Source organism: Micromys minutus, assembly GCF_963924665.1.
Source record: "Micromys minutus genome assembly, chromosome: 19".
Lineage (NCBI taxonomy): Eukaryota > Metazoa > Chordata > Mammalia > Rodentia > Muridae > Micromys > Micromys minutus.
Window position 1 is genome coordinate 22981731 of NC_137954.1, and position 11305 is coordinate 22993035.

The 11305-nt window shown below is 45.9% G+C and overlaps 1 protein-coding gene across 2 annotated transcripts in view; it reads right to left on the minus strand.

Annotated features, from left to right (window-relative positions):
* MARCHF4 (membrane associated ring-CH-type finger 4) overlaps positions 1-10124 on the minus strand; it is a gene marked incomplete at both ends in the record, with an annotated part of 109260 nt that extends 99136 nt beyond the window's left edge. For both annotated transcript variants that reach the window (XM_080933088.1, XM_080933089.1), the window contains one exon: positions 9615-10124. In XM_080933088.1, the coding sequence (XP_080789214.1) occupies positions 9615-10124 (510 nt within the window). The remainder of the gene's footprint in view (positions 1-9614) is intronic.
* Between the last annotated feature and the right edge of the window lie 1181 nt (positions 10125-11305).

The following is an 11305-nucleotide window of genomic DNA, read 5'->3' on the forward strand; positions in this document are numbered from 1 at the left end:
AGATAATGATTACTGTGGTCGCTAGAACAACAGTCATCCGTATTTGTCCTTACAATATCAGAAAATTAAATTGGTTGGGCTCTGAAGAGATTATCCATAGGCCTCGTATTTGGAATTTTAATTTACAGACATGTAAATGCACAAACACACACACATGTACTTTCTACAATGAATATACTAGGGACCACAGATAGCATTATTAACTTGGGATGAACATGTTGCAGGAAGGAGAAAGATTCAACAATTACTAAGTTCCTACTATATGCAGAGGCACATCTTAGCAGTGATGGCAGCTGCAAGTGGGCTCTGTGGGTATTGATTCTCTTTCATCACATTCAAGGTAACCTTTCTATAAATGAGGAAAAGAAGTTGATCTGTCTTTCCCAGTAATTCCATAGACAACTTGAAATCTCATTGACTAGTACGGAGTATTTGGCCCATTGTTTAACCTAGCCAAGCACTGCTAACTGTTTTTTACTATTTCTCTTAATCGCAAACACCAAGTAAGGAGTTCAGTTTCTGTCCTGGTAAGTTTCAACTGCCAACTTCATACAGCCCAGAGTCAGAAATCTCTATGAGGCTGGGCATGGTGGCACACACTTTGAATCCCAGCACCTGGGAGGCAGAGACAGGTATATCTTTATAGGTTCAAAGACCAGTCTGGTCTACATGGTAATTTTCAGCACAACCGGTGCTATATAGAGAGACATTGCCTAAATAAATAAAGAATAAACAAATGAACAAAATAAATGAATAGAAAAAAAAGAGAAAAAGGGAAAGAAGAAAGGAAAGGAAAGGAATTCTCATGAGAGCAATTAGCTAAGTTTAAAATTAGGTATCCTTGTTATGGAGCAAGAGGTACCTCCTTGGATTCTAAACTTAGGCAGAGACTATGTGTTCAGATTCCCCATCATTTTTTTTTCTCTCTCTCTGATGACCTCTACTTGGTACTCAAAATGTAAATTATACTTAGGCCCAGCAAGACAAATGCCATATGTTCTCTCCTATGTAGGTGCTAGCTTTGAAATTTTAGACTTGTATGTTTCATTTGGAGTCTATAGGGGTCAAGAAGATAAACGGAGTTTCTGAGTAGGGAAGGGTAGAGGCTTTGGGTGGTGAGGAGCTAATAGTGCGCACTCGACACAAAGCTAGAGAAGGGATACTTGTACTTGGGATTTAAGGTTTAAGTTGGAGTTGGGGCAGTGGAAGAGGAGAGAGAAGACGGTGCAAGTGGGTTGACCTAAGGATGCGGGAAAATCATTACGGAAACCAACTCATTTATTAAGCTAATTATTAAAAAGCAACTGGGCGATTGTTGGAGAGCTGAGTCAGTATTTAGGAACATGTATTGTTCTTGCAGAGGACACAAGCATCCTTGTCAGGTGGATCGTAACCATCTGTAACTCCAGCTGCAGGGTGATCCAATGCCTCTGGTACACCTGCACTCACCTGAACACACCCACACACACCCACACACAAACACACACAGACACATGACTTAAAAATAAAATGATTCTTTAAATGTTTTTATCAAAGTCAGACATAGTGACATGTCCCTTTAATTCTAGCACTTGGGAGGCAGAGGCAGGCAGATCTCTGAGTTAGCCTGGTCCACATAGTGAATTCCAGAACAGCCGGAGCTTTATAGTAAGACCTTGTCTCAAAAAAAAAAAAAAAAAAAGAGGTTTAGCAAGGATGACCTGCTGACAATTCTTTCCCCCAGAAGACATGGACTGTCAATGAAACTATCAACTTCCAAGGCTGGATATCTCCCCTACAAGTTATCAGTCATGGAGACTCTATGTAGGGACCTCTCAAACAACACAGGTTATTGCTGTTGCTCTTATTATAACTGATGGCAAAACCTGTTCGTTAAAGATGCAACACACGTGGCTTGTAGAACAGAGAAACCAAGCCAGAACTGACCAGAAAACTTCCTCCATTTTGGCTGACTTTGACAGTATCATAAGAAGGCCACAGGGAGGGACAGAGTCATCACTGATATTACCCAGTGCTGAACCATGAATGCTACCATGCTGGCCTGCCAGGCGGGCCACGCCAACTAGCACAACAGGAACACGAAGGGTAGAGGGATAATCAAGCACTTTGTGATTGGATTTGAACCTGTTCCTCCTGAAGAAAGTCATACTTGGTACTATAAACCTCGTCAAAAACCCAGAGTCTGGAAGCCAAGGGGCATAGTGAAGAACCAATTACTTTTGTTTCACTGCACGGACATGCTGTCCAACTGCCTTATAGATATCTGTTTATACGGTAAGCTAATGTTCTCATCTTGGCCAAAGAAGCATCTCTTTGCAGTGAGCAATTAATGCAGAGACTTTTTAAAAAAAGATTTTATTACACACACACACACACACACACACACACACACACACACACACACACGCACATTGTAGCTGTCTTCAGACACTCCAGAGAGGGCATCAGATCCCATTACAGATGGTTGTGAGCCACCACGTGGTTGTTGGGATTTGAACTCAGAACCTCTGGAAGAGCAGTCAGTGCTCTTAACCACTGAGCCATCTCTCCAGCCCCTAATGCAGAGACTTTTAACCAATCAATGTGCTGAGGATGGGTGACTGTTGAATATAATCCCCGCATGGGACATCTATAGCAACCTTACAAATCAAGATGCAAGGAACACTGCAGAAAAGGAAGTAGGAAGAAAGCCAGAGATGGATGATGGGTGCAGGGCTCTGAGATGCTGTCTACTGGACATGGTACAGTCATTGCATTTATAAGCTTACTGCTGCTGTGGTTGCCCACACAAGAACAAGCCGACAGGATCGATCAAGCATTCTAACAGGCAACAGTAATTGGACTCAGTGGGTTATAAAAGGGGGACACAAAGGAGAAGATATGAAGTGGAGGACATTCAGGGTGAGTGGGAAGGGGAGTTAGGGGTAAATAGGATATATATATATATATATATATATATATATATATATATATATATGATTGTCAAAGAACAAATAAAAATATTCTAAAAATGTAATTTACTCAATTTTTTGTCACAAGGTTTGTACCCCCTGTGCACACCTATTTCTGCTTTTCACATCCAAACAAGGAGGTGTCATATATGCACTACACATATGCAAATCCTGGCTTGCACTCAATACATCTTAGGGCGGGGGTGCTATGCAGCTTGAGCACACAATATTCACTTCCCAGCTCCTTTACATCCAGGCTCACCTCCATCCTGGCTTCTCAGCAAACAAGAAGCCCTCGCTCATTTCCATGGTCCTTTTAGCATGTCCCTCTTCCTTCAGCCTCCCTCCCCTAACCTCAAAGGAAAAAGCTGGGCTTCAACAACACACATGATCTCATCTATTCCCCCATGTTCATCTTCTCCCAGGCTCTCTTGGAATCTACATTTCACGACTTCCTTCTTCCCAGCTGTATTAAGTAACTCTACATAAATGGCTGAGCTTGAAGCCACACCCAGTAAATCCCCCCAGTCCTCCCCAAACTGATGCAGGACCGGGTCAAGTACAAGATTACTCTAGTGAGCAGCATGTGGAGAGTGGTTCTCAACCTGTGGGTCCTGACCCCTTTGGGAGTTGACTGACCCTTTCACATGGGGTTGCATATCAGACATCCTGCATATCAGATATTTATATGACAGCTCATAACAGTAACGAAATTACAGTTGTGAAGTAGCGATAAAAAATGGTTGGGGGACCACTACAACATGAGGAACTGTGTTAAAAAATCTTAGTATTAGGAAGGTTGAGAACCACTTACATGGAGAATCAACAGACAATTGATTTTAGAACCTTATTATACAGCTGTTAGGTATCTTCCCCCAAACTGATTCCGTCTCTCCGACTCTCTCTCTCTCTCTCTCTCTCTCTCTCTCTCTCTCTCTCGCTCTCTCTCGCTCAGTGAGTGTGTGTGTGTGTGTGTGTGTGTGTGTGTGTGTGTGTAGGAGAGACAGAGGTAGAAAAAGAGAAAGCGACACACCCTGGTACTTTCATAAGCATGGTGTGTGCATGTCAATAATACACAACAATGCAAACTATCCAGGCACCCGACTGTGAGATTTGAACGTCTTTCTACCATCACCCAACAGACAGTGAGAGCATTAGTAAGGGTCTAGGATGAAGATAGGGTCCTTAGAGCTTCCAGTTTAAGCAGGACCGCTAGAAACTGAATTAGAAACTTTGAATGGAGGTAGAAACTAAAAGGCAGCAATGAAAGGTCTGAAGGGGGCAGCCATCTTTTCTGGTATGAATCTGTATTCTTCCGTCCACAGTGGTGTCTTGCCTATCAGCCATGGGCTTGCTCCCCTACCCTGATATGTGCATGGCAAAAAGTCACACTTCCACCAACCACAGGACTACTACTTTAGAGTTCCTATAAACACAGGACAAAGTCCATTCATTTGCTAAGGACATGTTAGAATACTGCATATACTTTGTACACTAGGACAAGATGTCCTGCTTTGAGAGAAGCCTTGCAGAAGGAGAGACAGGGTATCATTTCTTTATGCTTAGATTTTAAGAGATCCCTGTGGACTCTCCCAACAAAGTCTTTGTGAATGGAAACTCTCAAACCAAAAAGGGATCTTGAGTCATCCGGTCCCAGTTATCAATATACTTTCCCTCTAAAGCAGCCTATACCATTTTGCTTTGATCGAATGAACTATAGAGTATCAAAGCCCACGCTGACTTTTGTGGAAATCCCTCACTGGCCAAGGTGGTTTTGTGGCTCTTTTTTCAGACAACATGCTTTCAACATTGGATAGTAGTGATTTGGGTTTTTTTTTTTGCTTTGCTTTGCTTTTTTCTTCTAAATATTCTTTTTTATTTCAATTACCCTGACTGTGGATACGTCCACTTGGGCAAGCCTTTCATCAGTTAATTTAGAACATGAAGCACATGCCAAGTACTGAGCCAAGACCTGATGATCTGGTGAGGAAAAAGCACACACAGGTTGCTTCCTTCTGGGATCTTAGAGTCCTTTCATAATGCTTCCCTTAGACCCAGACAAGTGTCCCTGGCTTTAGGAAGTTAATAGTTGTCCCTTCTACAAGCACATTAATCCACAGAGAAGGAGTCTGCAAGGTCAAAGAACCATGTCCCTCTTCTGGAATGTGCTCCAGTTACCTGGGCACCTGGAGTTCCTGCCTAGATAAACATACGCCTGCTCCTAGACCTACAACATTTTCTTCTTCATGTCTATAAACTTTCCTCCTAGGCTAGAGGACTAGGGAAAGAAGCCACTTTTCAGGGAATGGTATCGACAGAATTTAGACAACAAAGCAGACTGGTCTGAGGCTATTCCCATTGGCTAATGCAGAATTCAGACAAATCTAAAAGCTGTAAATTCAGACTCATTCCATTTGATGCTTTGCAGGCACAGTAGTCAGGTTAAGAGGGTAGAGTTGATTGTATCTAACAGTCTGTTAGCTGGCTTTATTACTTGTAAGTATTTTAGCCTATAGTACATGAGCTTCTGCTATCATCTCTGCCTAAGATCTGTAAGTTTTAGGTGTGGGTTTGTTCATTGTGTAAGGTCCAATAACCCACTACATTGGCTAAAACTTTCCTCATTATTCTTGCTCCCTGTGAACAGAGCTTTCGGGAAGCTAGCCCCAAAGAATATGAAAGGCACCCAAGATTGTTAAGTTTCCCCAAGACCTCGTTCCTGCTTTTCCTTAGCGCCAACATCTGCAGCCCCTCCCTGCCCTGCTCTGGGCTGCATCCTTAACCATTTGCCCCACCTCCAGGCACCCCACAACATGCAGTGGGATGGGGGTGGTTGCACCCTTTGAGAAGTCACACTTTCTCTTATCTCTTCTGCTGCTTCCTATCAAACCTCAACCTTTCAGCCTGAATCTGTTTCTTCTCCCTTGGTCTTCAGCAGCAACAGAGAGGCCTCTCTGACTAATTGGGGGAAAAGTAGCAAATCCCTGCGAATCCTCCATCCCTGTCTTGCTGAATAGGTATCCACCCCACTGGCTGTTTGGAAACCTGCCTCTTTTCTTGTTCGGATAATAAAGACATTCACCCAGGTTCATCATCTGTGTGTGGTTTTGATCTCTGTCAGACCCTGTGATGTCTGGGTTAGACTGCGACATCCTAGAGGACCATGCCACATCTAACATGGGTCTCTTAGCCCCTGTTGAGCAAAGCAGCAGGCTTAAGTTGTCTCTTAATAAAGACTTTGGTGCTGGAAACAGAGGGACAGCACTCTGTGCCTAGAGCATAATATGTGCAAGACATAATATGTCCATGAAAGTCTTCAGCCCTCCTGCCAGCCTGTGAGCTGGAACACACTTTAACAAAGCAAGGGAAAGAATGATAAACAGGAACAGAGCACCAGCTCAGCTATTCTTGTAGTATCTGACTTGGTGTTCAGGGTCACCCTACCAAGCGGGGACTTTCACAAACGAGGCATCTGAGGAAACACACCATTCGGCCGTGTGTGTAACTAGCTCATCACTCCAATTAGGCCCATCTGGCTTCAGGAAGCCTCAGCTTACCAACCACGGTGCACTGTTCTTCCAGGAGGATCAGACAGCATTAGCCATGAGTGGCGAGTGGAGGGATATATAAAAGCCCCTGTCATACACTCTCGGGGTCTTTGGAACAAATGCCTGCGAGGAGAACAAAATGGCTGCTCGGGAACTTTCCAGCATGACACCAACAGGTCCTCAGGGCGTGTGTGCTCACCCTATCCTTCCTTCTCCCAGATCTCTTCCACTGTCTCCCAGACAGTCTTAGTCTGCTCACATTTGGATTGGGGGCTCTGTTGTTTCAGTGGAATGTGCCCCGCCCCCAGATCTGTGCCCTGCTGGGTCCACCTTATCACTTGGGTGTCAGCTTGGACAGAGCTCTCTTAGGAAGGCTCTCCCAGTTTGTCCCAGGGAGTGTGGATACACGTGTCTCATCCTTTCTCTTCCCTCATGATTGACTGTCTTCCTGTTTGTTCCTGTCTCGCTTGTTTGCCCTGTGTTTCTCCCTCTGAACTCACCTTCGACACAGCAGATCTCTCTGCCTGCTTTGTTCCCTCACAGAGGCTTAGTCCTGGAGCCACAGCACCCTGTGGCTTTGCTTCCGTGTGCGAGAGAGAATGGATATAAAGTCCTCCATGGGAACCTGCAGGTGTGGATTTAACAGTCCCCCTGTAACCTCTCACCACACTGCTGTGAGCACTGCAGGAAGAGACCAAATCTTTACTTTTGTCAATCTTTTGGATCCTAGAGTAGCGAGAGCATGCTGTGTGGGAGGGGAAGTTTTTAGTTCCTTTGTTTGAACATGGAAAAGACCAAGACATTCAGTGTTTGGGTGGCAAGATCACTCCTCTCCTAGACCAGGTAGAGACAACTGTTTCATGGCTCTCCCCCACCCCCTCTCTCTTTGTCTCTGACTCTCTGCGTGTCTCTGTCTCTCTCTCTTCCCCTCCTGCTCCCCGCACCTGACCACTTCTCCATTTCCCTTTCTTTCCTTCTCTAACCCCACCTCTCGGTTTTTCATCTTTCTCTGGAGGACCCCCAGCCTCTCTCTCTCTTCTCTTCCTTCCTCATTGAAATTCTGTGAAGAAAAGTGAGAAGAACGTGGGAAATCGTGTTCTCCACATCGAAGAGGACACAATTCTCTAGTTGCCAGTATAACACAGTCCCATTAAAACAACTTGGCTCTGACAAGCCTCCCAAACACGACAACCATCTTTAAGAAATGCTTGATTTGGTCTGGTCTCAATGCAGACACAGCCCCTCCCACCCTCCCACATAATAAGAGAACCCATTCCTCTACTGATGTTAGCTTTTTTTTTATTCCAAGCTCCATTTATGACACATAGTAAAAATGACAGACAACAACAAATGTCCCCAACCGTTGATCAGACCTTGTACCACAAGGGGGCATTTCAGAGTACTGCTAATGGTCTTTTTTAATTCTTTTTCCAATAAAATACAGCTTTTCTGCGACCAAAAATAAAAAACCATGTTAATCATATGTTAATCCCTTACAAGGTATTTTCACACTTCTGGTCTCTCCTACCAAGGAAAGATATGGGAAGCAATGGCAGCTCATGGAAGTTGGAAAAGAGGCCTAGAGGCATAGAGTTATTTGAAGAATACTTCACAGCAGGTGAAATATTATCTCAGCACACGTTCCAAGACTTGCTGTTTTCTAGAGACAAGAGAGCTCTTGCCAGAAGGCGCGTTTCCAACAGCCCCTCTGATAGGCACACATGTGCCAGTCCATATGGGAGAAGGAAGAAATAGTTTAGGAAGTTAATAAGCAAAATCCCTCTATGTTTTGGAGAAGCTGAGACCCCTGAATGAGACACATCCTGACCCAAAGTGAGGCACAGAACCACACACACCTGCAGAAACTTGGTATTAGAAATGGAGAAACGTGCTAGAAGAGAGGCACTAAACAAGCTATGTGGACCTCGTCCACCAGCAACCCATTTGCTGCTTCAGGTTATCACAGGCATAAAAAGGAGGAGCCCAATCCTCAGTCTCTCTGAGATACTTAGGTTCCCAGGCTGCAGCCCCAGACATCGCCAGTCCCTAAGTGCTCTGCCCATTCAGAAACATGGGAAGAAAAATGAATGAAATTGTCAGCTAAGCCTGCAGCTCACATTGTCACAAGAACAGGGTTTATCAGAAACACCAGTGTAGCATCCTGCTGCATGGACACCTATCCGTGAAGACCCAGACTGCTGAGGAGGTCGCTGAGGTGAACACAGAACCCTGACCACATCCTAGCCAAATGTTCCCTCTCCTGCATCACTAGGCAGACCTGGTTTACAGGTGAGCCTTCTTCCACCTGGGACTCTTTGTTACATGTTCTCACAAGTCAGGACTGATATGATTAGCACATCTATCCAGTGGACACCAGACAGTCAGTGGACTGACCAGAGGGATGTTTGTGGAGATCTGAATAAAAAAGGAAGGGAGAACTTGCCTGACTTAAAAAAAAAATCTGTTCCATGCTATGAATGAAGTTTAGGGGAAGGAAAGGGAAGGGGGAAAGATCTAGCAAGATTATTTCACTTAAACTCACTCTGACTTAGAGTATCTGCTTCCAATAAGAAAAATTCAAGATCACAAAGAAGTGTCTTGGGAAACTGAGGTAGTCTCAAAGAAACAAAACAAACAGGATTTTTGTACTTCAATCTGTGAGAGTATGAAGCAAGACCATACTTGTCATAGGTTTTGGGGAAAAAAAAAATTTAGATGTAGACTTGAATGTGGGACTGGGGTGGGGAGTGTGGTTTTACTAGCAAGAAACCAGCTAAAGGTGTTTTTAGCAACAAGCCTGAAGGTCCCTCTGAGGCTCTTGTTTCATTGCTTCTGGATCTTCTGTTCTGAGGTGCTGATGGAAGTTTGGGGATGAAATTGAAAACTTACTTTGGGAGAGGGTGCAAGATCACAGGGCAACTGAGCTTGTTACCAAACAGGCTCCCTTGGGCACCTAATGGTCAGCTCCACCACAAGAAACATTGAGAGACTCGAAAACATTACAGCCCTTGACACCAGACATAGCACAATCTTTCCCTGGGGCAAATAATTAAATGGCCATCTGCATGGCCTGGAGAGACCACACACCGAAGCAGAGAAAGCGGAGAGCACTCACCTGTTCAGGTCCCTGGAAACAGATGCGGCAGAGGGGGGTCCTCATACCACTGTCCAAGCTACTTCCTAGAGAGTAGCAGTCCTCAGTTTTCTCCTTACAGAATTCATCGGAGGAAGCACTGCTGAGCAGGGCCGGTGGCCCTGTGGCTGGCCCATCCCAGTTATCTTCTACAGAAGGAGGCAAAGGTGGTGGAGGTGGCAGAGGAGGGGTCTCCCTGCCCACCGCTTCTCGGGGGCCCCTCCAGCCTGCCCACCCCCCGGCACCCAGAGCCGGAAGGGTGTTGTTGTTAGCCGCCACACCAGGGAGCTGGGGGTCACCGTGCATGGGCAGGGGCGCTGGAGGGGGGCGCCTCAGTAGGAAAACCTTCAGGTCATTGAAGAGCATACGGCAGCGGCACTTGAGGAGACCCTGGTGGCGCAACATCTGGGGAGCTGGGGTGCACAGTCCACAGCAGTACCAGCCACAGCAGCAGCACCACCACCACAGCAGCCCACCCAGGGGCATGAGCATGTGACAGAGAAGCAGAGGACTGGAAAGGAGCAGCTGGAGTCTTTGAAGAAGTGGGTAGGGTGGGGCTTGGGGTCCACAGTGTTCCCGTGTTATGAAGGAACCTCCTTTCTTATTGGCTCTTCTTATAACCCCTCCAAGCAGAAAAAAAAAAAAAAAATTACCTCCTAGACTGACAACTGTGAGTCAATGATTCCGAACGCCACTAAGGAAATGCAAAGTAAAAAAAAAGTTTTTTCTTGCTCTAGCAGCCCCGCCCCAACCTCAGACTTAGTTCTGTCTCTTTTCTGTCTCTGACCCCCCAGAACACTACGGGGAGCAGGGCCGCAGAAGAAGAATCAAGGCTGGGATGCATGACCGATATCAAATTGTCAAAAGTTCCCAAAGAAAGGGTTGCCAGGCTCTTCTCAGATCTCTAGGCTGTGGTAAATCTCTTTTATATAAAAGGGTGGATAGAAATCAAATTTGGAGCAGCTTAGGGAATCCAGCTCAGTAAAGAATTGAGGGTTGTACAGGAGAGAGCAAAGATAGACTGCCTCAGGTGTATGAAGTAGTTGAGGGAAAGAAAGATTGGGTGGGGGTAGAAGTTCTAATTCTCTTGGGCAGAAAACCGGGGCAATTAACCCCCAGCAGCACCAGAGTTGCTTTTAAGAGAGGAATGGGGGGGGGTGGTTGTGGGTAAAATTGGGCAAAGAGCTTTCTCCTTGTGTTTTGCCTATTCAGCCAAAAGGCTACACAGAAAAGGTGGGATATAGGGCGGTGGACCAGGGAAGGATGGAGGAAAAGGAGATCATTAACCCTCGGAGGGCTGCTGCCTTCCAGAGCCTAAGGTCCTGAATAGAGGAAGGGTGTGTGTTTGGGTTTGAGAAGGTGACAGAAGGATCAGAGAAAGGAGGTAGCGAAGAGGGGTGTGTGGGAGGGGACAGGAAAAGGGAATAGTTACATGATCTCAGCCCCCAGCCCACTCCAGCTGCAGTCTGTAAGTCAGAGGCCCCTCCCCTTGGTTCCATCAAAGGTCCCTTCGGGCGAGGTTCGAGAGCTGGAAGATAGGCAGGTGGCTGGAAAGTGGCCTCGCTTTCTCCTCGTCGTCCTCTTCTGGGTCGCTGTCGTCCTCCTCCTCCTGCTCTGGGTCTGCACGCGCCCGGCGCTGCTGCTGTGGCGGCAGAAGCGACTGCTGGTCGGCG